At 42.5% G+C, this 27,577-nt stretch overlaps 2 protein-coding genes across 2 annotated transcripts in view; both read left to right on the forward strand.

Moving 5' to 3' along the window:
- Positions 1-20,838, forward strand: part of CUBN (cubilin) — a gene marked incomplete at its 5' end in the record, with an annotated part of 134,664 nt that extends 113,826 nt beyond the window's left edge. Inside the window, 10 exons of the mRNA XM_080976099.1 lie at positions 900-1,029; positions 2,373-2,590; positions 9,328-9,536; positions 10,540-10,702; positions 11,556-11,764; positions 13,569-13,725; positions 13,857-14,032; positions 14,489-14,654; positions 18,835-19,070; positions 20,623-20,838. Coding sequence (XP_080832225.1) covers positions 900-1,029; positions 2,373-2,590; positions 9,328-9,536; positions 10,540-10,702; positions 11,556-11,764; positions 13,569-13,725; positions 13,857-14,032; positions 14,489-14,654; positions 18,835-19,070; positions 20,623-20,730 — 1,772 coding nt within the window. The 3' untranslated portion in view covers positions 20,731-20,838. The remainder of the gene's footprint in view (positions 1-899; positions 1,030-2,372; positions 2,591-9,327; positions 9,537-10,539; positions 10,703-11,555; positions 11,765-13,568; positions 13,726-13,856; positions 14,033-14,488; positions 14,655-18,834; positions 19,071-20,622) is intronic.
- A 2,969-nt stretch (positions 20,839-23,807) lies between these two features.
- The window catches only part of RSU1 (Ras suppressor protein 1), a 62,076-nt gene continuing 58,306 nt past the window's right edge, over positions 23,808-27,577 (forward strand). Inside the window, exons 1-2 of the mRNA XM_080974512.1 lie at positions 23,808-23,953; positions 26,303-26,418. Of these exons, the coding sequence (XP_080830638.1) occupies positions 26,310-26,418 (109 nt within the window). The 5' untranslated portion in view covers positions 23,808-23,953; positions 26,303-26,309. The remainder of the gene's footprint in view (positions 23,954-26,302; positions 26,419-27,577) is intronic.

Here is a 27,577-nt window from a genome sequence, read left to right on the forward strand (position 1 = left end):
TCCCAATTAGAGGTACATGGACATAGGGGGCCTTTACACCTGCAAAGTGTGCTGCCCTTCCATGTGCAGTTTTCGATGGGTATTACAGAAAAATCCCCGTTGTCAAAAGGCTCTTCCCCTGTAAGGATGGAAAGATAGACACCATAGACAATTTTCTTTTACGCTGCCCCTATTACCATGATGCTCATACACAGATTATTGCCCCATTGCTTAGAAGACTGCTCAAAGGTTCTAATTTGGAACTGCCCAGGTTACTTCTAGAAGATGGAAAACAAGAGATTATAGCAGTAGTCTCAAAAGTTTGTGTGGCAGCCTACAAAATATTTCAGTCATTCTTTCTACTGTATCCTTTCCATTCATTTCTGAGCTGCATGATGGCTTTTCAACAGTGGCGTGTATGTCAAAATGTGTTGAGATACTCAGTATTTATGTGGTGCTTCATTCAAAGCACTTTGCATTTGTAAAAGACATCTGAAGGCAGCCTTGTTTAGAGAAGTTTTTAATGTTTGGTGTTTTATCACATTTTTAATATTCAGTTGGGAGCCACCCAGAGTAGCTGGGGAAACCCAGCCAGATGGGTGGGGTATAAATAAATTATTATTATTATTATTATTATTATTATTATTATTATTATTAGGTCTACATAGAACATTTATCTCTCTTTTAATTTACTATGTCTTCAAGTTTGCTTACTTACCATTCTACTTTACTTTACTTTATCCATACTAGTATTTGTTGTATTAAATGGAGTACGCTGGTTTTTAACCATATAACAAATTATATATATACTAGAATGTATAGACCAGCGCTTACTGCAATTTAGTGAAACCCTAGACCCAAAGTATGTATGGCAAAGACGTTCTTTGACAGTAATGATAATCTTTTGCATTTCACTGCAGCTTGTGGTGGCGTATTCAACAGCTCTCGGGGTACAGTCAGGAGCCCTACCCATTCATTTACTGAGTACCATCACAACATGAACTGTTCGTACTACATCACTGTCAGAAGCAACAAGATAGTGGCACTCAAGTATGTAAGCCAAGAGCACTTTTCATTTTATGATGAAAAAATCATGGTCTCTAGGTTTGGTTTGGTTTGGTTTTAAACTGCTATAGTGACAGCAAACATGGGAATTGTTAGTGCTGTGGTACCTAAGACTGTGCGCACACTATATCTTTAAAGCATATTCAGAGTACATTCTTTCCCTCAAAGAATTCTGGGCACTGTAGTGCACCTCTCACAGAGCAACCCTTAACAAGCTACAGTTCCCAGAATGTGCTTTAAAGGTATGCAGTCAATCCCATGGAAGTTTACTTTCAAAATAGCTTAGCTGCACCCAGTGTGATTTGTTTCCAAGTATACGTAGGACTGCAATTTTATGCAACTTTATTTGTAAGTCAGTGCCATTGAGTTCAGTGGGACTTATTTCTGAATAACCTTACATTGGATTATGATGGTAGTTCTACCGTTAAGTGCTTTTTCTTCAGTCCAGAACCTTTCCCATAAAAAAGCACACCCAAGAAAAGTCAGAATGCCACAGTGTTTGAATAGACCAGGGTAGACAATATGGTACTCTTCAGGTGCTGTGGACAGGAATGGATAAGAAATTTATTTTGGCTTGCATTTTAATGTGTGTCCACCTAATTTGCACATCCCAGACCAATATGCAAACCAAAACACAGTGAACCTTCGAAATTTGCACTTCCATGAATTTCTGCAATGCACATCGCCAACCCAAAAGTGTGTGCAAAAAGTGAATATTAGCGAAAAGTGCACAATCTTTGTATATAAGTGAAAGGAACATGGAAAATACAATACAATAGGGAACATGCCTTGAAGAAAATGCATATTTTAGGCCCAAATATATTTAATAGGATAAATATACAGGAAAACACATACATTCTTTTTCTGTGTCTGTGTATTATATGGACTGAACTTAAGATTGGAAAAATGAGGAACCGAGAGAAACCCAGTTTGACAGATTCTGCCAATATTCTTTCCAGCAAAGTGGAACGCTCTTCCTATTGAAATCAGATAGGCACTTACGATCTGATACGTATTTAGTCACCCGCTGGAAACATTTTTGTTTCACCAAACGTTTTTAAAGAGTAGATACGTTTCAGTGTTCTTCATTTGTTCTGTGTTTCATGATACTTTAATCATATTTTTCTTGCATACTCCCATGATTGTTTTTAATGAGCTGAGAGTATATAAATATTCCTGTAAAGAAATAAAATACTGGTCCATTGACTATGCTGGTTGGGGCTGATGAGAGGATGCCATGTTGGCCACTATTATTTATCCCCAAATGCATTTTAAGAAAAACAGAACTGAAACAATCCCACTTATTAGTAAAAAAATGCCCTTGACAGGTTCAACAGCTTCCACCTTGAAGCATCCTCATCTTGCCACAAGGATTCTGTTACTGTCTATGATGGCCTGAACATATATGCTCCGCTCCTGGGCACGTTCTGTGGTGTGGCCCTCCCACCTTCTATCAAGAGCTCCGCAAACAACTTGCTCCTGCTGTTCAGGACTGATTCCTCTGGAACAGCCAATGGATGGAGCGCATCGTTCAGAGAGACACTAGGTAAAAGGGAATTCTCCCAGCACCTTCAATGCAAGCCAGCTGCTATGAAATAGCATGAGTTACATATAGGAAATCTTTGCTACGTTTCCTTTTCTTTAGTTGCTTCATTTGTGCAAACCTAGACTGGCATATCCGTGAATGCTTAGCACCTTAGTAGACCTGAAGTACTCTTTTTTATACTCATAGTGAGAGTAAAGCATAAAGGTTTAATTTTAGTCATTCTGTCCAGCCTTACCTTCATGTGCAGCAGAATTAGGTGGTAGGATCCTGAGCTCGTAGGGTGAACTGCCCCACACTGGGGGCAGGGGAGCACCAGATGATTGTTTATGAATGTTTTCCTATGGGGGTGAATCACACACAGGAGTGGGTTGGGCCAGAACATTTCTCCTTAATGTGCAGGTTTCTCTACCTTGCAGGGAAGCCTTTTGTTGCATGGAGAAGCACTCAGAGGTGGTACCCCCGACAGGAGTGGTCAAGCCCACTTGAGAAACTCAGCATGTGTCCACCTCATTTCAAGCTTCATGCTATAAAAACATTATAATTGTTTATTCCTAATGTTAATTAAGGGACGCGGATGGCGCTGTGGGTTAAACCACAGAGCCTAGGGCTTGCTGATCAGAAGGTCGGCGGTTCGAATCCCCACGACGGGGTGAGCTCCCGTTGCTCGGTCCCTGCTCCTGCCAACCTAGCAGTTCAAAAGCATGTCAAAGTGCAAGTAGATAAATAGGTACCACTCCAGCGGGAAGGTAAACGGCATTTCCGTGCGCTGCTCTGGTTCGCCAGAAGCGGCTTAGTCATGCTGGCCACATGACCCGGAAGCTGTACGCCGGCTCCCTTGGCCAATAAAGCGAGATGAGCGCTGCAACCCCAGAGTCGGCCACGACTGGACCTAATGGTCAGGGGTCCCTTTACCTTTAATGTTAATTATACCGACTTTAATTCAGCCTTCCTATGACAGTTGAATAGATCAGTGATACGCTGAAAATAGCTACCTACCTGTTCTTCTTTTGGTAATTCATTGGGGTTTTGCAGGGTGGGGTGGGTGGGTGGGTGGGTGGACAGAAGTAACTCCCTTAACTTTTTGTCACTTTGTCATAAAGCATTTGTGACGTAGCAGAAATATCCTTAACACTCAGCCATTGTACACATGCACACACCACAGCTGGCAGCTGTTTTTCATTTGATACCATCTAAAACAGCCGTTCTCAACTTGTGGGTCCCCAGATGTTGTTGGACTACAACTCCCATCATCCCTGACCACTGGTCATGCTGGCTAGGAATGATGGGAGTTGTAGTCCAACAACATCTGGGGACCCACAGGTTGAGAAGCACTGATCCAAATATAGGGATAATGAGTATATCTGGAGTGCCACCTTCTCTATATTACAAGGTCATTGTGAAATTAAAGTGCTGCTTCCTCTTGGAGGAAGGTTGGATTCTGGATTCTCCTCTCCCTCTCTCCCTCAAAGTTAGGCTAAAGAACTCTGCTTAAATCTAGATCAGGCTTCACCAACCAGGTGCCCTCCAGGTGCATCATACTTCAATGCCCATCAGCTCCAACCAGCTGAACTGCATTGACTGAGGCTGATGGGTGTGACAGTCCTGAACATCAGCAGGGCACTTTGGTGATGAAGGCAGATCTAAATCAGATAAAGCCAGAAAGCTCATGGGAAATTAATCTTGTGAAAGGAGCTCCATCTCATCCGCCAGAACAGAAAGGTCAAGAGGTGTTGTATTAGTGCAGCTTCCACAGGCCAAATGTGAAACGCAATTCTTCATTAATGTTTAACAAGTGTACACCACCCTGGCTGTGTTAGTGAAGTGAGATTGGCTAATGTGATTACTGTGTTCTGCTTAATGTTGTGGGTAGCCCTAATTAAATCTTGGAAGGAGGTGAACACAAATGGTAAACTCATTCGGAGCAATCTAAACATTCCTGATTTCCTTCCTTCAAAATCCTGCCCCTTTTCATCAATGGTTACTTACGATTTTTGCACAAATGTCATCCAAAATAAGGTTATCTCTACTTTATCTTTTCTGGATTATTATTATTATTATTGATGAGCATTTTGTTGACATGAAAAGAAGCTATAGGAATTAATTAGAAAAAATTGAGAAGAAACATCATCATGCAATTTAATCAAAACAACTTCTTTTTATTAGGGATACTGCATCAGTAGGGTCTCATCAATACTCTCATTTAATGTGGATGGTAAGCTTCTATACCTCCATTTATTATCCATTGTCCATATGAATTCTCCTCCAGATCACTTCGCTCCCATACTTTCTCCTTCAATCCAGATTTTCTCTTACCAGGCATGCACTGAGAAAGATAAGGTCTTTGAAAATCCAAACCAAAGGAGGGGGAAATGTAGGAAGGCAGTGGCTTGGTGTCAGACTCCTGGGACTTGGCTTCCTCCCCCCCCCCGCCCCCTTTGGCCGTAGATAAGCAGGGCAAAGCGAAAGGAGTCCCTTACCAAAGAGTCTTTAATGATCACAGCAAAAGAACAAAGCATCCATTTTTGGAGGAAGGTGTTCCCAATGAAGGATTCCACCCACTTCCCCCCTAGTCACTTCCATCTTGCAACCTGATCTTGCAACCACCTTGTGTTTTGTGCTCTACGTGACCTTGGACAGATAGGCTGAATACTTTCCAGCAAGAGAGAGTCTGTTAGCCCTCTCTCTTCCTATTCTTCTTCACTTTGCTGTTCACCCCCCAGTTCTTCCCAACTTTTGTCTTCAGAACTATGCCCCTCTGCAAACCACTGTTCCAAATCTATACTGCTCCACTGCTCCTGGACAGTTTCAGGATCCTGGACAGGAGCAGGGGGAGGGGGAGGCTCCCACCATTCCTCCTCAGAGCTGTACTCCTCAGCCAGGTCTCTGACACTTGGAAGGGAACATTGCAAAGCAGTAGTAACCAGCACTGCACAGGATGAAAACTTCCTGCTTATTCATAGTAAGCAGGAAGATTTAATCCTGTGTGGTGTTGATTCAGGGAGTCAGAAGAAGGAGAAATTGAGCACACCCACCCACCCCTACCTTCTCCTTTGAAGGCCCAGTAGTCCTTTCTTTTAGTCACCCCTTCCCTCCCTACCTGATGCCCCACCCTCTGACAGGCCCAAATTGCTCTGGGCTGCCCAGTCAATGCCCAGATCCCTCTCAATTTGGCTTGGGAATCAGCCTAAACAAGTACATAGCCCAAGTATACAGGCTAAAGTTCACTAGTTGGTTGGAGGTATCAGTTAATTGGGCTACCCAGGATTCAGATTTGTCTGATTTCTCTACCTGTTGTTTTTTTTTAGTTTGGGTGTTTTTCTTTCTGGGTTTTGTTGTGTTATCCTGGCACCTTTTTAATGTTGATGAGGGGCAAAGAGAACATAACAAAGCATGAGCTATTGAGAAGTGATATTCTACATATGGCTCGACATGTTGACTTAGTTCCGTACCAGAGATCTGTTTATAATTAAGTGCAAGTATTTACAGTTATCTCCAGCGGAGCTGAATGGATTGAATATCATTCATGCTTTGAATGGAGAGAAAACCTCTGCCTTAGATGTGACTCTCTCATATTTCATCCCTTCATGATTGCTGGTGCCATTCCAACCAATGTTGTGTCTGTAATTCTATCAATTTTGCTGCTGCTGCTGCTGCTGCTGCTGCTGCTGCTGCTGCTGCTGCTTTTGCAATTATCTCATTTGAGCCAGAAATATTGTTGCACTAATACTGCTGTCACAGCATACAAGCACTACATTTAAGCAAAAATCACACTGCTCAATATTTGGCTTCAAACCTCCTCCCATCAGTTCAAGCCAAGTCAGCAGTGAGAGATTGTCACAAGAAAGGCACATTTTTGCAATGGGTTACATTAGCAGAAACATTATGTGCAAAAGATACAAGGTAATATTGTTGTTCCAGTTTGCACAGTTTGGGGCTCAGAAGGAGCTCTACGCACTCTTTCAATTATTCCATTTTATAAAATTTCAAAATCCACAGTAAGGCCTTTATCCAAATCAACCAAAGTGGGGGTGGGAGGAGCTTGTTGGTCCTCCAGGTGTGTATAATGAAAAAGCATCTGGGAGCAGGGGTGTTTAGGGATGTAGTATAATTTTGTCCACTCCACATTTTTAAGCAAACCCAACTGAATTTGCACCACCTGGCCATAGTCCTCCAAGTTTTGTGACACTATTCTCAAATTTAAAAAGTACCAAAATGCATTTTAGACTGAAATGCAAACATTGATCTCAAATATGCATTTAAATGTTTGTTTTATGATGCAGTACATATTTAAATACAGATTCTGATACGGAATAATTAAATGCAAATTTTCACACTTTTTTTTTTAAAAAAAGCTTCAAATTGATGCAGAAATGGAGCAGAACCAACTAATGCAAAATACACACATGTGAAGTGGATGCAATCAAGAAATGGACTGATCCAGCCATCCCTAGGAGAATGGCATTGCAGCAGCTCTGACTTAATCCTGTGCTCTCTAGAAAGGCCCTACACAGCTCTTGCTGTGAAATTTTCCAGGATGCCCAGCTATATAGCATGATCCCTCCACATGTATATTTGTGTGTCCAAGCCTATGGCTTGGCTACAGAGATTCATTGATTCTTAGGCATATGTTACGCAGGGAAATGCCATCAGAACCATGGTTGGAAGACACATGATGCAGTTACCTTGTTGAAGCCCAACAAGTCTGGCCAGTACTTGGGTGATGAGAGCTTGCCTGGGCTCTTTGCCACCTTGAGTTTCATCATAGGAGGAAAAAGAGTATATAAATAAATAACAAAACAGTTTCGCCAATTGGTTTATTAAGGCATGTCAGCCATTGCATCCAATCTCAGCAGATCTTTTTACTTTGGTTTATCAGCATCCCAAGTTCATTATGATGAAGTATCCTTTTGCATAATGTTGGGGTTTTTTCCTTTTAAAAAAATGCAGCCAAGCAAAAAATATACCCATTTTGAACTGATCATTATAAGGACCTGATACTCATGCAGATTTCATGCACTCAGAATTTCTGATCACCTGGCCACAAAGAATCGTGGAATAGTAGAAATGGAAGGGACCAAGAGGGTCATCTAGTCCAACCCCCTACAATGCAGGAATGCCAGATGAGTGGGATATAATAATAATAATAATAATAATAATAATAATAATAATAATAATAAAAAATATATCTTTTGCCCAAAATGGGGCTTGAACCCATGGCCCTGAGATCAAGAGTCTCATGCTCTATTGACTGAGCAATTAGGTGTTTGCATACAATTGTAAGTGCTTCTTTTTTTTAACATCCCAACGACTTTAACAGAATCTAGGAATATTAGTCCTTGTGGGCTGAAGACAAAGACACAGCTCCACCTACTGTTTTTTTAAAAAATACAACCTTTGACATGATAAGATGTATGTTGCTTTTACTTACTTTTTATGTATTCTTTTATCATTGACGGGCAATCGCTGAACCCTTCGGTTTGTGTGCTTTGTTTCTCAAGGCAACTATTCCTTGTTGCACTCCCGCAGCCTTCCTTTAGCACCCCGTCTGATAGACTCCCTTCTCGACTCCCTTAAATCTGCCATTAGGAGTTTTTGCCTGGTCTGCACACTTTCCTTACCAACTCCTGCTTTTTCTGTCCCTTGCCCTCTGGGGCAAAGCTCCCCACCAGTTACACACACCCCCACTTCACACTGCTCCCCCTTTTGTCCCTCTTTCTTCCACCCTCCCTCTGTCTTTTTGTAAACCGCAATGAGGTTTTGTTACAATCAAGTGGCATATAAATGTGAAATAAATATATCCGTCCAATCTCCTGCTTTCCTTCTCTCTCCTCTACTTTTCTGGCTCCCCTCTCGCCAAAGCTATTGCTTCTCTCTGCTTTCTCTCCCTCTGCATTTTGGGACTGTCCTGGAAAGGGCAGCCAACTGTGCTCTTTCTTTATGCAGCTGGGGCATTCTTTAAAGGTAAAGGTAAAGGGACCCCTGACCATTAGGTCCAGTCGTGACTGACTCTGGGGTTGCGGCACTCATCTCGCTTTATTGGCCAAGGGAGCCAGCGTACAGCTTCCGGGTCATGTGGGCTAGCATGACTAAGCCACTTCTGGCGAACCAGAGCAGCACACAGAAACGCCGTTTACCTATTTATCTACTTGCACTTTGATGTGCTTTCGAACTGCTAGGTTGGCAGGAGCAGGGACCGAGCAACGGGAGCTCACCCCGTCCTGGGGATTCGAACTGCCGACCTTCTGAACGGCAAGTCCTAGGCTCTGTGGTTAAACCCACAGCGCCACCCACGTCCCTGGGGCATTCTTTGCCTCTTATCAAATAATCAGTCCTGTTGGTAGCATTGGAGCCACCTCCTGACATATCCACCCCCACTTTCACACATTACATTGAATATAATGTGGGAAGGGTTTAAAGGAAATTTTGCTTCAATCTTCTCGCGTTCAGTGAATAGTATGAATAGTTTGTGTATGGAGTCTGGAAGCAATGGCAGCATGTGAGATTCTGCTGTCCACATATTGAACATATTGTGTGGAAAGGGCTTAGTTTAACAAAACAAAAACAAAAAAAAGCTGTGCAAAGCATTAAAATGATGCAGTTCAGCTCCCAAATGCCCATGGTTGACAGTAAGCATCAAGACAGGAATAGGAAAAGTGATATGATCAAAAAAATAGAGAACATCCTTTAAAATACTGCTATGAAACATGCAGTAGATGACAGATCTCTCTTTTTAACAGGCCCTCAGCAAGGCTGCGGTGGTTACCTGACAAATTCAAGTGACAGCTTTGGCTCACCAGACTCCGACATGGATGGCAAATATGACAAAGATCTTGAATGTGTGTGGGTTATAGCTGCCCCCATAAACAAGCTGATCAATCTCACCTTTAACACTTTTCAACTGGAAGCAGAATCGTCTGTTCAAAACTGCCGCTATGACTATGTCCAAGTAAGATCAGTGTGTGATAATCAAGAAATGCAAGGCACTCTCTTTGCTGTGTTTTGACCATAGGCTAGAAAATAACTTTTGTTCCCTTATTTCTTTTCATTCAAAGTCTACCTTACAGCAGGGGTAAAGGAAATATAATAGTTTTATATGACTCTAAACAGACATGTCCTGAAGGTTTGCAAAGAAAAAGCAAAGCAAAGGTTAATTCAAGTTCAGTAAGATAGTGAACATGTAACTAAATGTTCAGTTGAAAATGACTTCCTTCTTTACATGAAATTGATTCCATTTGGACAGAAATGGATTCCATTTGGACTTGCATATCTTGGTTTCTTAAGATATGAGTCTTTGTCTGCTTGCTTGATTCTCATTCTGCTCCATTTCGCCTCCCATCTTGGCATGCTATGATTGAAGGCTTCCTGGGCTACATAACCATAATTTCCCATTATGTCCAAACTGTGCAAGAATGGTTACAAGGAATAGCCTCCTAAACAAACACAAAACTCTGGGCTCCAATCCTGCTTTGTGCCAAACCTTATATCCATGGTTTTCTGCCTTGGATGTAACAGGAAACTATGGTTAGTTAGCTGAATTGCAGTGCACCAAAAAGAGAAGAGGGAAGGGGTGATGCAAGGACAGAGCATCTGGATAAAAGGTTACACCTTAACCTGACCATTATTTTGATTTGAATTAACAACAACAACAACAATTCATAGAACCCTAGAATTGTGGTCTACGATCATCTAGTTCAACATCCTGTGATGCAGGAATATGCAGCTGCCCTATATGTAGATCGAACCTGTGACCTTCGTGTTATCAGCACCGCACTCTAACCAGCTGAGCTATCAGTTGTAGTAGTTCTTGCATTTGTAAGACACCCTATGAGACATCAGTCACCAAACTGAACACTTGAACTCCTTCCACCAATCATTCCCATAGCTTTTAACTGTTCAGCTCATGCACATATCATGCTATAGAGAAGTTATGTTTCTGTTTTGTCTTTTAGCTGTTCGATGGTAGTAATGAAAATGCTACAGTTGTTGGCAAGTTTTGTGGCTCCAGAGTTCCAGCTCCTTTTCTTTCTACTGACAACTTCTTGACCATTAAGTTTGTCACTGACATGTATGTAGAAAGAGCAGGTTTCAATGTTACCTACACTACTGTGGACAGTGAGTATAATTTTCATTTTCTTCCCAGAAGATCCTGTGAAATAAGCCATTCCTTTGCCTTGCACAACTCCAGGGAGGATTTCAAAACTTTAAAAATCAGCAATTATATAGCTCAGTGTTATCAAATTAGGAAACCAATTATAGAGAGAATCTGGAGCTTCCTGGAGAAGATAAGACTTGATGGAAGAGATGGTGACTGAAATGTATCTGTCTGGGTGGAGAGGATTTGGGGAGATCAGAGGGGTTAGAAGGTGGGGCTTGGTTAGGACTGTTAGACCACTGATTTAGAAAACACAAACTTGCCCATTGCTTCAAGTATTTTAAAGAGAAAAGCAACTCCAATGTCATAGAAATAAAATAATTAAAAACCCATCATGATATAATTGATCTATTTTGAATCTGCACATTTTGTCTCTTGGCACTGAACATTTGTACCTCAATGTCTTGTCGCTTTCAGATAAATATCTCTTTAGGTCAACAGCTTATGATTCTGAGTTGAAGTACACAAAAAGATCTTTGCTGGATCAGTGCAATGCCCATCTAGTCCAGCATCCTTGTTCTGTGTTTATTCATTTAACTAAATTCATATGCCATTTTATTGCAAAATAAACCCCTTAAGCAATTCCCACAGGGGCCAGCCAGATTCCTATTGGAAACTTGCAGGCAGGACTGGAGCGCAACACCACCCTCCCCTTGTGAGAATTGAAGCTACTGGTATTCAGAGGCATCCTGCCTTGGATGCTGGAAGTTATACGTAACCACCATCCCTAGTAGCTACTGATAGCCTTGTTCCTCCATGAAAGAGTGCTTATAACCCAGCAAGCTTGTCAAGTGTTGCTGTTGCTTTTAACAGGACTGTGCGGAGGTGTGTTTAATGCAACTTCAACCAGCCAAACAGCAACATCGCCCTACTTTCCAGAAGCATATCCTCCCTTTACGTACTGCAGATGGGTTATTGATGCTCCTCCTGAGCAACACGTGAAAATAGTGGTGCAAGAATTCCACCTCCAGTCCAGCCAGGACTGCTCTCAGAATTATCTAGAGTTCCAAGAGTCACCACTGGTAAGTCAGCCAGGCCTGCTGCTAGGATCCTTGTGTGCTAAGGGTGAAGGTGGGGATCCCCAGTCTGGGTGTCAAAGGTCCATGAGATTTCCCTGCTTTCAATCCCCCTTGTCCAAATCTCTGCATTGTCTGATACTGAAGGCCAAACAAGACCCAATGCTAATTGCATGAATGGAACTTATGTGCATATATTTTTTTGCTATGTTAATAGTAACCCTGGTACCACCTCAGAAATTGGGTCAGGGGGGACTTTTAGCTCTTTCTTTCTTTCCTTGCCTTCATTGAAATGCAAGTAGTAGCTTTGGAAAGTTGATGTTGTTAGGACTATGGCAGGGACATAAAACATGAAGTGCTCTCTCCCTACCATCCACTGCCCTTAAGCAGCTATCATAGCTACTATCTGCATAACAAAACAAAAAACAAAAACCTATGGGTGTGAATTGCATTCATGCAATTAATGCCATGTGGTCTCGATTGAAGTCTGAGGGTTGGGAGATTGAAATCCTGGTGTCAGGCATTCCCCCCCCCCCCAGGTAAGACTGTTTTTTTTAAAGGGTAAAGGAAATGTAAGCTTTATTATTCATGACAAACAAAGCCATTCCAAGTGTAGGTTTTACATGCAGCCAAGATGAAGCCAATAAGTTAGCACTAGCACATTCTAACTCATTCCAATACAGGCTGAACCTGGGGAAGCAGCAGTAAGTAAGGAAAGCCTGAAAGGAAGCGGTTGCTTTACCAATGAGTAGTTACTAAGAGCCAGAATTAAGATTGCCGGAAGAAATATCAACATATGCAGATGACACAACTTTGATGGCAGAAAGTGAGGAGGAATTAAAGAACCTCTTAATGAGGGTGAAAGAGGGGAGCGCAAAATATGCTCTGAAGCTCAACATCAAAAAAACCTAAGATCATGGCCACTGGTCCCATCACCTCCTGGCAAATAGAAGGGGAAGAAATGGAGGCAGTGAGAGATCATACTTTCTTGGGCTCCATGATCACTGCAGATGGTGACAGCAGTCACAAAATTAAAAGACACCTGCTTCTTGGGAGAAAAGCGATGACAAACCTAGACAGCATCTTAAAAAGCAGAGACATCACCTTGGTGACAAAGGTCCATATAGTTAAAGCTATGGTTTTCCCAGTAGTGATGTATGGAAGTGAGAGCTGGACCATAAAGAAGGCTGATCGCTGAAGAATTGATGCTCTTGAATTATGGTGCTGGAGGAGATTCTTGAGAGTCCCATGGACTGCAAGAAGATCAAACCTATCCATTCTGAAGGAAATCAGCCCTAAGTACTCACTGGAAGGACAGATCCTGAAGCTGAGGCTCCAATACTTTGGCCACCTCATGAGAAGAGGAGACTCCCTGGAAAAGACCCTGATGTTGGGAAAGATGGAGGGCACAAGAAGAAGGGGATGACAGAGGACAAGATGGTTGGACAGTGTTCTCGAAGCTTCTAACATGAGTTTGACCAAACTGCGGGAGGCGGTGGAGGACAGGAGTACCTGGCATGCTCTGGTCCATGGGGTCACGGAGAGTCGGACACAACTAAAGGACTAAACAACAAAGTTACTAAGAGAGAAGGAATCAGTGAGGAGGATCGGGTTGCCTTTAATGCCAAGAATGTCACAAGCACTGGCAACCAGATGCCTGTGTTCACATGGTACTATATCTTGCAATAGCTGTGCAAAATGTCACAAGCCACAATATGTCACAATCTGTTAGGAAAGTCTCCTTCATTTCCATATGCTCTTTTTTTCCTTGTCCCCCCCAAGCTTTGACTTCTTGCTTATTACATTTCAGGGCAATCCAGAACATGCTGATCACGTCCACCGATTCTGCGGCTCCGAAAATCTTGCGATTCCTGTGTTTTATTCTTATGGGCGGACTGCTGTTGTAATTTTCAGATCAGAAGCCTATGTGGTTAATAATGGACTTAGCTTCTCTTACCTGACTTCAGGTAAAGCTTTCACCCTGCTTTTTATAGGCGCCAAAAATTATTAGCGTGGGGAGTGAAAATCTAAAGGTGTGAAGATATTGTAAAATGTAGAAACGATATATATTTATATTTATATATTTGTCTCCTGCTAGGCTGCAACAGAGAATACAACCAATCATTTGGCTATCTGAAAAGCCCGGGCTGGCCTGATCCTTACCCTCACAACTTGGATTGTACTATTATTCTGCGGTCCCCACTAAATCACACCATCTCTCTCTTTTTCAATTCCTTCAACCTACAACACAGTGGATGCCGTGATTTCTTAGAGGTATGACAGTTACCTGCTTCACATGGTCTGCTTCATGGGGCCCCTTTCCTTAAACCAAGAACCTGATCCAGATTACCTCCTATGTCTGCAATTTCCTTTTCAAGTAGCAGCTAGTCAAATCCTAGGTTAGATGATAGACCAGAATGGGTCACATGGCACCTCCTAACTCCTGTAAAAATGTCCAAGAGGACTCTGCTACTATATTCCATGTGACAAGTTTGCCTCTGTTGCCATGTGCTGGGTCTGACTCAGATACCATGCTGATTATAAGGTCAGCTTTGTGACAAAGCACTTGTAGGAATCACCCTTTAAAAAAAAAAAAAAAAAGTTTAAAGATACCTGCTAGTGTCATGACAGAGACTGTTTCCATCAAGTTACCTGTATCAGTTGCAAAGATTTTAATTATTCATCACTGATAACATTTCATTAACAATGGCTTTGTATATTCTTCTAAAGGTCAGAAATGGTAGTGATGCAAACTCTCCACTGCTTGGCAAGTACTGTGGGAACACCCTACCCAATCCTGTATTTGCCAAAAATCATGCTGTGTATCTCCGTTTCAAAAGCGACATCGTAGCTTCCAGTGAAGGATATGAAATCACTTGGACTTCATCACCAACTGGTACTAGAAAATGGTTTTCTTTTTTTAAAAAAATAATAATATTTATTGAGATTTAAAAGATAAAAAAAAGAAAAAATAGATAACAACATGTTAAACAGAAAAACAGAACATCATGTCACAATAACGAAGAGAGAGAGAAAAAAGAAAAAAAGAAAAAAGATAAACAAAAAAACAAACAAAAATATATACAACAAATCTTCCCATAATTTATCTTTCATTTGCTTATTTCTTTGACCTCCTCACGCCTTCCCTTTTTGTATTCTAGTTCAATTAGCTATTTCAGCAAGTCCTTTCCATCTTTTCCAGTTTTTATCCTCTATTTTATCTTAATATATTATAGCTTTACTTTCCCTCCTTTCACCATTTAACAATCTATTTTTTCTTAAACCTTTATAGCATTTCTGCTAAAATCACATTACTTCATTCCAACATCCTTCTAACATTCTTTAATTTTACAGTGTTTCTGTAAATAAACTTTAAATTTCTTCCAATCTTCTTCCACCGACTCTTCTCCCTGGTCTCGGATTCTGCCAGTCATTTCCGCCAGTTCCATGTAGTCCATCACCTTCATCTGCCATTCTTCCCGGGTGGGTAGATCTTGTGTCTTCCAATACTTCGCGATGAGTATTCTTGCTGCTGTTGTAGCATACATAAAGAAAGTTCTGTCCTTTTTTGACACCAATTGGCCGACCATGCCCAGAAGAAAGGCCTCTGGTTTCTTCAGAAAGATATATTTAAATACCTTTTTCATTTCATTATAAATCATCTCCCAGAATGTCTTAATCTTTGGGCACGTCCACCAAAGGTGAAAAAATGTACCTTCAGTCTCTTTACATTTCCAACATTTATTATCGGGCAAATGATATATTTTAGCAAGCTTGACTGGTGTCATGTACCACCTATAGATCATTTTCATTATATTCTCTCTTAAGGCATTACATGCCGTAAACTTCATACCTGTGGTCCACAACTGTTGCCAGTCAGCCATCATAATATTATGTCCTACATCTTGTGCCCATTTAATCATAGTTGATTTCACCATTTCATCCTGAGTGTTCCATTTCAACAGCAAGTTATACATTCTTGACAAATTCTTAATTTTTGGATCTAACAGTTCTGTTTCCAATTTTGATTTTTCCACCTGGAAGCCAATTTTTTTATTCAAATTGTACGCCTCCATTATTTGATAATAATGGAGCCAGTCTCTCACTCTATTTTTTAGTTTTTCAAAGCTCTGCAGTTTTACTCTGTCTTCCTCTTGTTCCAAAATTTCCCAATATTTTGGCCATATTGAGCTTTTTCTGAGCCTTCGCTTCCATTGGTGACAACCACCTTGGGGTCTTGTTTTCAAGCAAGTCCTTATATCTTATCCAGACATTAAACAGTGCTTTTCTGACAATATGGTTTTTAAACGCTTTATGTGCTTTGACCTTGTCATACCACAAATATGCATGCCACCCAAATACGTTGTTAAAACCTTCTAGGTCCAACACGTCAGTATTTTCAAGAAGCAGCCATTCTCTCAGCCAGCAAAACGCGGCTGATTCATAATAAAGTTTAAAGTCTGGCAGGGCAAATCCACCTCTTTCTTTAGCATCGGTTAATATCTTAAATTTTATTCGAGGCTTCTTGCCCTGCCAGACAAGTCTAGAAATATCTCTCTGCCACTTCTTGAAATAATCCATCTTATCCAAAATTTGCAATGTTTGGAACAAAAACAGCATCCTTGGCAATACATTCATTTTTATCACAGCAATTCGGCCTAGCAATGATAGCTTCCGATTTGACCATATTTCTAAATCCTTTTTCACTTCCATCCAGCATTTTTCATAGTTATCCTTAAATAAATTCACATTCTTGGCAGTCATATTGACCCCTAGATATTTCACTTTCTTAACCAATGTTAATCCTGTCTCCTTCTGAAACCTCTCTCTTTCCATCACTGTTAGATTTTTCTCTAAAACCTTAGTTTTCATCTTGTTCAACTTAAAACCCGCTACCTGACCAAATTCTTGAATTAGTTCCAATACTTTTTTGGTACTAGGTTCTGGCTCCTGTAATGTCAATACCAAATCATCAGCAAATGCTTTCAATTTGTACTGTTTAGCTCCGACTTGGTTTTCATTCTATATTTGTTTGTTTGTTTCCACTTATCGTATATCCTGCTATTTGGACTTTCAAGGGTCTCAGGGTATCTTACAAATTATTTTTAAAAACATTAAGACTTAATTTAAACTACATTTAAGAGATTATAATGACTCCCACTGAATAGACTATTAAATATGGATTTCCAGTCATCTAGAACTGTGTCAGATTCACCTTCTATATAAATATGTGCTGAAATAAGAAACCTTTGACCATTCCTGAATGGAAGGACTGGATCGGTTTAGGAGCCTTTGCTGCAGAAATAGTTTCAAGGAAAGGGAACCACTCACTCCTCCTTATCATCATCATCATCATCATCATCAAACCTTTTATTGGCATCACATACAAACATCCAAAACAAATAAATACAGAATTACCACTTCCCCAGTGGCACAAAACATTTGCTAAAAGAAAGGAGGCAGGGCAGTCTATCGTCACATCTCTAGGTCTCCAGGGAGATCAGACGTCTGCAGTGTATTTTGACAACAAAAAACCAAATAGAGATATTTAGCCACTAACTTGGTGAGCTCCTGATCACTTCCCAGTAATAGAAAATGTATGACCTCCAACTCTGGTTTCCATTTGGGAATACAGAGTTGATCTAGAAATTGCTGGCGGAGATGAGGATCTAGTTTACAATTATCCTTTTCCCCACAAATCCAACTTGTATCAGTGAGCAATCTCGGAATAAGGCCTCTTCTATTGATGTATGGAAGGGATGGGGAAAGTTTGGTCTTCAAGGTGTTGGTGTAAAACTCCCACCAACCCTGACTATTGGCCATTCTGGCTGGGACTGGCTGGGACTGGGAGTTGGAGTCCAGCAACACCTGGAGAACCGCAGATGTTCTCCATCTCTGCTATACATCAGCAGAAGAGGCCTCATCCAGTCGTGGCTACACTCCTCGCTGGGATCCACTTCTCCTTCTTTGGTGTCCTGCCAGTTCATGACATCAAGCTTTATAAAATTTGAAGGTTTAAAACCATCACTTTAATTGTGCTTGCAAACAAATTTGGAGCCAGACCAGCTATTTTAACAATCCCATTATATGCTCCTTTCAACCAACTCCTGAGATTAAATATTGATAACACTTTGAACTAGTTGAAATTGCCAGATCACCTTCAAAGGTAAATCACTGTAAAGTGTAGTAGTAGTAGTAGTAGTAGTAGTAGTAATGATAATTTATTATTTATACCCCACCCATCTGGCTGGGTTTCCCCAGCCACTCTGGCGGCTTCCAATAGGATGTTAAAAACACAGTAAAATATCAAACATTAAAAACTTCCCTAAACAGGGCTGCCTTCAGATGTCTTCTAAAAGTCAGATTTCTTTGACATCTGGTGGGAGGGTGTTCCACAGGGCGGGTGCCACTACCAAGAAGGCCCTCTGCCTGGTTCCCTGTAACTCCACTTCTAGCAGTGAGGGAACCGCCAGAAGGCCCTCAGCGCTGGACCACAGTATCCGGGCAGCTCCTTCAGGTATACTGGGCCGAGGTCATTTAGGGCTTTAAAGGTCAGCACCAACACTTTGAATTGTGCCCCAAAACGTACTGGGAGCCAATGTAGGTCTTTCAGGACCGGAGTTATGTGGTCTTGGCGGCCACTCGCAGTCACCAGTCTAGCTGCCGCATTCTGGATTACAACAACCCAATCTGGATGTTCCATACATTACAATGGTCGGGTGAGCCTCCTTCTCCAAAAGGTTTGTAACTGGCCAACAAGCCTAAGCTGGTAAAACGTGTTCCTGGCCATGGCTGCTGCCTGGGAATTCACGAACAATCACAAGACATACTGTAACCTAAAAATTGGTATGTTATGTTATGTTTTGTTTTGCAATTGTATTCCTATAAATCCAGGCCGGTTGAGATTTCAGGAAAAAAACAACCCTCATGCGATCTTCCTCATCCAGTTTAAGACCAATGAAGTTAGTTTAAGAAATGCAGCATAACCATTGATACTTTCTCCCTTATGTCTATTGCTGAGAATGTTGAGAGTGCACAGTACAACAAATTATTTAGCACTAACTTTCTGTTTGTAGGATGTGGTGGTACTTTATATGGTGAGACTGGTTCATTTGCCAGCCCTGGGTACCCAGCTTCTTATCAGAATCAGACAGACTGCGAGTGGACAATTAAAGCCCCCCAAGGAAGGGCTGTTACTGTCAATTTTGCTTTCATCAGCATTGATGATCCTGGTGACTGTAGCAGCAACTATCTGAAACTCTATAATGGACCGGACAGTAGCCATGCATCTATGGGACCATATTGTGGAATGGTATGTTTTAATTTTGTACTATGCGACGTTTGCCAGTGTGGACTCCAGCTCTGTTGTGAGTTGTGTAATATACATGGTCATTCCAACAGAGAGACTGTAGTGACATCTAGTGGACTTTGTGCTAAAGTGTTCGTTTTATTTTAGTTTCTTCCTCTGAGCGTTTCCAAAATGAGATCTAATATCTCAGTTCACAAACTCTTACCCCTTCCATGTTGCAATGCAGAGAAAGCAGTGCTGGATGAAATTATGAGATTCCTCACCTGAAGGCAGCTCAGTTATACACAGCCTGGTGAAATCTAAATTGGACTATACCGCACTCTGTGCTGGGTTGCCTTTGAAGGCAGTTCAGTCATATTGCAGTTGGTACAAAACACAGCTGTTGTAGGGAATACATCTTGTCACTTTTAAATGAACCCCTCTGGCTGTCAATTTGTTTCTAGGAAGAATTCAGAGTGTTTATTCAGTTTATTCAAAATTATAACCTTTAAAGGCCCTACATGGCTTGGGACTTGAGTACTAGGAAGGGTTGGCTGCTCGCATGCAAGCCTGGCAGACGTTTAAGATATTCATCCACAGGCTGCTCAGAATACCCTGCCACCACCAGAAGCAATGGAAATGCACCCTGCTCTGTCTGTACACACGATACCTTTAAATCATATTTAAAGTGTGTGCACACACACATACAATCATGGGAACTGTAGTTTGTCCCTCACAAAACTACACTTCCCAGCACTCTAAGCAAGCTACAGTTCTCAGGATTCTTGAGTGGTGAAAATGTGCTTTAAAGGTACGGGTGTGTACATAGCCCCTGTAAGCAATGCTTGACGCAACCTAAGATATGTTTTGTCAAACATCCACACCTCATTCTGCTTCATTAGTTGTTTTGTCATGCTTTTCCAATGCCATCTGGGGCCAGGGCACTCTTGCATTATAGTGCAATGAAAGCAAGACAAAAAAACTAAATTAGAACATTTGAGGTATAAAAAGTTACAGGGACGTTTCCGCAGGAAGTCTAGGGATCTGCATTGATTGGAAAGTAAGCAGTATGTCTACCCCAAAACTTTTACAGCTGCAAGCAGTATTGAAAACAGCATCATGTCATAATCGCCCCAATATCATCACAAATTCACAATAAAAAGGATGTCTGGAAGGGCCCTTAAACCAGGGTCAGTTCCAGACAACTTGTTTGTTGAACATTCATCCTGATCTGTTTCCACAAAGCTTGTGAGGCGGTTAGACAATGTCAGCTATTTATTCATTCTGATTTGTTTGGGGGAAGTTATATTATGTTCCATAAAGCAATTGTTATCCCACACTTCCAAGCACGTTTCCTCATCACTTTCCTTATTGCAAAAAGTCTACTTTAGCAGGGGAGGAATTCCAAATAAACTTTTAATTGCACAATCTGAATTTGCTGGTATGTGATTTAATCCTCTGTGCAAAATAAAGACAGCCTGGAACCATCCTGTGTAGCATTCTTATAGGAATGTGCTTTCTGTGAAAAAGTTCTGTAATCAGTATTATTATTATTTTTTTCCCCTTTTCTTCTCAGGACACCAACATTGCTCCATTTACAGCTGCATCACATGAAGTGTTTATAAAATTCCATTCAGAGTATGTAACTCTACCGTCAGGATTTAGGCTAACTTGGAACAGCTGAAATAATGCTTCTGTGGAAAAAAATACATTTATTCAGCACTTCTCTGTATTGAAGAGACTTCAAAGAATATAATTGTCTCCATATATACAATAAAATTATTTTGGTCAATGCAGTTGTTATGTATTTTTCAAATTCAAATGATTTTGAGCTCTTTGTGATTGCTTGTAAGAATACAGTGGTACCTCTAGTTACAAACTTAATTCGTTCTGGAGGTCTGTTCTTAACCTGAAACTGTTCTTAACTAGAGGCGTGCTTTCACTAATGGGGCCTCTTGCTGCTGCTGCTGCACCACTAGCACATGATTTCCGTTCTAATCCGTTCTCGAGTTCTCAACTCGAGGTAACCCTTCCAGGTTAGCGGAGTTTGTCACCTGAGTCGTTTGTAACTCGTGGTATCTGTTTGTTATTGGGCACAAAACACTGAAAATGACTCCAAATGAGAGCTGAGTGCCCCTAAGCAAACTATTCTCCAAAATCACTCTTCTATATAGACTGGAGCATTGCAAAAATAACTCTTGAACTATTGGTGGAGCGGGAGACATCAACTAGCGTTCCTGCTGGATACAGAAAATCATGCTCAGTTCTAAGATACATGAATTTGTATCTTGTATCGTTTGGGACATTTACACACTTTCCAAAATTAGAATGGTTGGTTATATTTATAACCACAGTATTTCAGATCAAATACAAATTATTATTATTATTATTATTATTATTAATTATAATTGTGCAGCCACCTTGGTCCCTAAATATTGCTGGTCTACAGGCTCCATCACCCCACAACCAGCTTAGCTGATGTCCAACAACACTGGGGAACCCAAGGTTGAAGTAGGCTGAAGTAGGTGACTTTCAAGGTCCCTTGCAACACTAGGATTCTATGACTCTAAAAAGGCAGCAGCACAACATTAAAAGCCTCTTCTCTCTTTAAATGATGGTAGCTTCTGTGCTGTGTTACTGTCTTCTGATTTTATTGATACTGGGGTTTTAGTATGTGAGTTATTTAACTTCATTGGCTAGGACCCAAGACATTACTTTAGGTGCATCTGAGGGCTTGAACATGTACCGTGGGATTTGTTTTAACCTCCCCCCCCCCATTTTGAACAGCAAAGTCCCATGTGCATCAAATTTTAAAAGCTCTGAAATGTTCCCCCAGTTTCAAAAGTGGTTTCCCAAGTTGAGGAAAACAAGCAAAAGCTCCTTCAGCACATGGAAACAAGTTGCACTTACACTCATTGGAACCTGGCCAAAGCCTGTAAATGGCCTTGAGTGGGTTGCAACAGAAAGGCGATTAATGCATTTAATAACTAGATAAATTGAGTGGAAGTGGTGCGCATACCTCTCAAATGTGGTTTTTGACCCTAGGCAGTAAAGCTTGCTGAGTAAAGTCATTTGTGGGGATGAGCTGCCCATTCCAAAATGCAAGGGGCATTTTGTGCTATTACCAGCCTAGCAGACATGCTATGCAAAGCCAAGTAAGAGGGCCCTGCAATGGGATCTTAAAACAAACTCTCATTGGGATACATGTGTTGGGATTGGGTATCAGTAGCCTCCTTTCCATTTTTATTTTTTTTACTAAGTGGTGTGTTTTTTTAATTAAGCATGTGTCATGCTGGGTATGCTTATGCTATGTCCTCACTTGTTTGGTTATACTGATGGTTTGAGGATGTCAATAGGAAGGGTGAATATAAGTAAACCTATGTTCCTCTCTCATGAGAGCGCCATAACTGCAGAACCATGATTGTAAGTAGTCATTGTGGAGTTGACTGGTTTCCTTCTGCTTCAGTAATGTCCGTACAGGCAGCTGGAAGTGAGACATTTGCCGATTTATTTCAGCAGTGGCCTAAATTAATCATGGGAAAAGAGACTGAAAATAGAACTGCCAGTACCATAATGTCATTACACAAATCTATGGCGTGACCGCACTTGGGATACCATTTACTGTTCTGGTTGCCACACCTCAAAAGGGAAATTGTGGAGTTGGAAAAGATTCAGAAAAGGGCACCCAAAATGGAGCAACTCTCCTGTGAGGAAAGCTTTCAATATTTGGTGCTTTTAAAGCCTTAAGGCATTTTGGGGAGTGGGGGAGACGAGTAAGTGAGGGGCATGGCAGAAGTGTAATACACACACACACACACATTATGGAGAAAATAAACTCTTTTTCCTGTCAAACTTCTTAGACACTTGGGTCACCCTGTGAAGCTAAAACTGGGAAGATCCAAGATGGACAAAAGCAATAACTTCACAACACATAGTTAAACAAACAAACAAACAAAATTCAGCTGCAAGATATGCTGATGACCACCAAATTGGGCAGCTTTAAAGGGAAATAAAATCTGTGGCGGTTAAGGCTATCAGTGGCCAGTAGTCGCGATGACCATGCATTACCTCCAAAGGTGGAGGCAGTTGCTGACATCCGTTTTTCTCGGGAGACAACGGGAGAGTGCGCCTTCAGGGGTGAAGCCAAACCCCTGGACAGTCGCAGCGCCCGCTGTGGCTGGACGCCTCCTAATACCAGTTGCTGGGGGGGGGCAGAAGTGGGGAGCGCCCTGCTGCGCCCACGACCTGCCTGCACGACCTGCGCCCCACGGGCACCTGCTTGGCCACTGCGAGAACAGGATGTCAGGTCAGCTGGACCTTCTCCTCTGATGCAGCTGGGATCTTCCCGCGTCCTTCATTCCCAGAGCTCCGCCTTAAGTGTTTTCCTCTGATTCCTCTTTCCACCCCCTATTGGCCTGCGCGTTCTTCCTTCCCGCACATCCCAAGCACAAAAGATCTCGGTGCAAAGGATGCGCTTTGGCATCCGGCTGCCCGAACCCAAAAAGAAAAGCTGGGAAGGAAGAACACACTCCGCGAAACTTCCCAACTACTTCCTCCGCCCGTGCGCCTCCATAGTCTCGGGCCCGCCGCCTATTGGCTCGCGCCTGGGTCCTCCCATCCAATGGCGGCTGGGCGAAGGCGGAGCTGCTTCTCGGGTTGGGCAGACGCCGGCTGCGCATTCCGAGCGTCGGGCGGAGCCGCTGCTCCCCGGAGCGCTTCGCCTTACTTGGAGCGGCGCGCGCCGGGTTTCCCTCGCCCTCCCGGCCGGGCGCCTGCGCACTGAGAAGGGAGGCACTCGCCCCGGGAGCCGACGGAGGCGGCGCCTCAGAGCAGGGCGTGTGCCGTGAAGCGGGGAGCCCGGCCGGCCGGAGTTGAGCAGCCAGCAGCGCCCCGGTCCCGTCCCGTCGGTGAGTTGCTGCGTCGCCACCCCCACCCCGAAACCGGAGAGCTCCGGCGGGGCCTGCCCGGCTTTCGGACTTGGGCGGCGAGTCGGAGCCCCTTGGTCCCCTTCCTTTCCCTGGTCGTGTGAACTGACAGCCTCCTGGACCCAGGAAGGACTCGCCCCTTCTCCTCCTCTTCCCGAGGCGGCGTCGCTCTTTCCCCTTCTGCAAAGCGGGGTCGAGGCTCTGGTGGACGGGCAGCAGCCCGCCAGTGAAGCATCCTGCGTTTCTGCAGAGAGTGCCATGGAAAACAAAAATAAGAACCCCGAGGTTCTTGGTTCTTCAACAGGGGTGGGGATCTGTGGGCCAGATCCCAGCCAGCAGGGCCAGTGGTCAAGGGTGATGGGTTCCCCATCTCTGCTCTGAAACGCTGGAGGGGATAACACCCAAAGTGTACACAAATAGTTGAGTTGTTTACTTTTGTTCGGTGATTTGCATGGAAGTGTCCTATGAGTGCAGCTGCACACACCAGCACTGGGTTTAGGGCGGCAAAGGTAAAGGGACCCCTGACCATTAGGTCCAGTCGTGGCCGAATCTGGGGTTGCGGCACTCACCTCGCTTTATTGGTCATGTGGCCAGCATGACTAAGCCGCTTCTGGCGAACCAGAGCAGTGCACGGAAACGCCGTTTACCTTCCCGCCGGAGAGGTACCTATTTATCTACTTGCACTTTGAGGTGCTTTCGAACTGTTAGGTTGGCAGGAGCTGGGACCGAGCAACGGGAGCGCACCCCATCGCAGGGATTCGAACCGCTGACCTTCTGATCGGCAAGTCCTAGGCTCTGTGGTTTAACCCACAGCGCCACCCGCGTCCCCTTAGGGCGGTACAAAATAATAATACCCAGTGCTTTTTCTGGGGGGACACGGGAACACATACCCCTGAACATGTTGTGAATCTTTGTACTTTTGTCCATTTACTGTATTTATTTTTCCTGATTTGAACTATAAAATGGTGATTTTCTAGAGTCAAAATGAGAGTACCCCTAAACATGTTTTTAGAAAAAAGCACAGATAATACCTATGTTTTGATGGGTACCCGCTAACAAGATCCATTAACAAAAAGTAACTGGACCAAAAGGAATTATTGTGAAAATCCAATATTTAGGGAAGTGCCAAATTTTTGTCCTTGCTCAGGCCACCGTATTACCAGGGTGTGCCCCTGCACATACGGTAGCTGAGTGTACACTTCCCTAAGCAAATACTTGTGCATATATGGAGACGACTTGTTCCTATTTCGAGCTTCATGTGTGAGCAAACTGACTGCCTCGTTCTTCGCAGAGTTAAGAGGCAATTGCTAGAACTTCTTACTTCTGAGCCCAGTCATTCAAGGTTTTATGAGAGCCTTTCCCCCATGACTTTTCCACCTGTCAGGGGCAGGGAAATGATAGGAAGGACTATCGTTGAGGTAGCTAGGATGCTGATGGGTGTAGGGTGTTTTGAATCTACCCCACCAGTTTTGTGTGGTCTGTGTTAGCTGCCAGTTAGTTTCTGAGCTCAACTCAAGGTGCTGGTGTTCATCTTTAAAGCCCTAAGTGGCTTGGGACCTGCATAGGTTGAAGACTGCCAGCTGCTGTATGAGCCTATCTGCCTGCTCTCATCATTTTCTGGGTGGCCACTTTGAGAACAAGATGCTGGGCTAGATGAGCCATTAACTTGGTCAACCAGGCTCTTATGTTCTTGTTCCTCAACAGGATGAGGCGCCCTTGACAGTGACCACAGGTAGGACTTCTTCCGTAGTGACACCCGTCCTGAGGGATTCCAAGTGCCAGGCCTTCCCACTTTTAGACAGCTAATGAAGACGTGGTTGTTTACTGAATACTTTTGACTGGATATTTCCTCTTGCTGGTGTTCTTATGTTTTTGAGTTCTGACAGCTGCTTTGTCACTGTCTGGTCTGAGTTTTTATGCAGATAGTTTGATTTATGATTCCATTGAACTATGCATGGTTTTGTGTTGCTGTTGTCCCTTTTTTATTACCTGGCAGGATTTTCTTTTGATAAATAGTTGGCATGTAAGTTTTTAAAACAATTTCCACCTTGATATAAGCTGTGCGTAGCTTACGGGCTTGACAGTTGGTGTAAACAGTACACTTTGCCTGGTTGAGCATTGCTGTCCCAATAACTTCTGGACAGCACTAGGTTGGGGAAGGCTACTCTGTGTGATTAGAATGCTTTTGTGAGCAGCATTTCTGTCTCTCAGATGGGCTACTGTATTGACTTTTTGGGACAGTAAAATATACCTGCCTCTTACTGTCTTATATCACTTTCCCATATCTGTCATTCATTCCTGTTCCACTGTGTCTCTCTGTTCTGGTTCCAGATTAACCATGTCCAAATCACTGAAAAAAATTGTGGAGGAGAGTAGGGAGAAGAACATATTGGAGGTGGACATGTGTGATCGAGGGATCTCTAGCATGCTGGACATATCTGGCTTGTGTAAGTATTTCTCCCTGCTTGCCCCCATCATGGCTTTCTTGCACTTCCAAGCATAAGGTTGCTTCTATATTCTTGGGTCTGAACACATGTCACAACCACAGAAAATGCTGAAGGGTGCATTACTGTAAGAGCCATATATCACCATATATCTTTGGAGAGAAAGACATTTCTGAAGTCCTCTCAGTTGACAAAACTGAAATTGGAGCCCAGAAACGCTTTTGGGGTGTTATCATCTGAAGATTTCCTGAAAAGGGGCAGCTGTACATTAAATGTAATGTGTGGAGGTCTGATTCACACATAAGTTTGTCCAGATAAATACTCTGTATGCCCTAGAGCAGTGGTGAAATGCTGGCTCACATGTCTGCCATACTGTTCAAACCAAATAATACTCCATGGACTTGTATATACATTTAGAACTGTTATTTCCCATGTTACATCCAGCATTAATTATATTCACAGTGGGGGTTTTTAAATAAAAAATTCCTAGAACAAAAAATTATTTATGTCACTTAGGAAAATAGCTCAAGAGTCTGTAGATACCCAATATATTGGGTTATGGTCTAAACTGGCATTTGAAACCCCAATGTTTCTGAAGCCAAGCCAATCTGTATCTGGTTAATACCTTGGTGGTACATAGGCACCAACTTAGGCTCAATGGGACAGAAATGTAAGAAAATAAATACAGCGAGAGCATGAATACTTAAAGAGCATTTAGGTGACTTTACAGAATTGTGAGATCTGGAGGATAAATTAAATTACAGAATCCTGAGCTTCAAGCTTTCTAGTTTTTCATGAGTTGAACACCCACTTGCTTATCTGTTGCTGGTTTCTGAAGCAACCATTGGAAGATCATCAGGAAGTAAGAAGCTGGGGTTTATTTAAAAGAGCTTTCGCACAAACTGTAAAGGGTCGTTCTGAGGGCAAGAACGTGTCAATTTCTGGATGCAAATAACTTCATATTTTGGAAAACTCTTCTTCTGGCGCCATGGATTAAAAAGACTGTAAGAAAGATCATATCGGCTGAGACCTTTCCTTAATCTTCTTGTATGATATGTTCTCTGAAGCGAACATAAATTAGTAATGGTTTTGCTGGCAGTAAAGAAATCTGGAGCAACGGAAGTCTCTCTTTTGTGTCTTAGCGACCTCTCCCCTGAATCTT

This window comes from Podarcis pityusensis (assembly GCF_964106645.2).
Source record: "Podarcis pityusensis genome assembly, chromosome: 12".
Taxonomy (NCBI): domain Eukaryota; kingdom Metazoa; phylum Chordata; class Lepidosauria; order Squamata; family Lacertidae; genus Podarcis; species Podarcis pityusensis.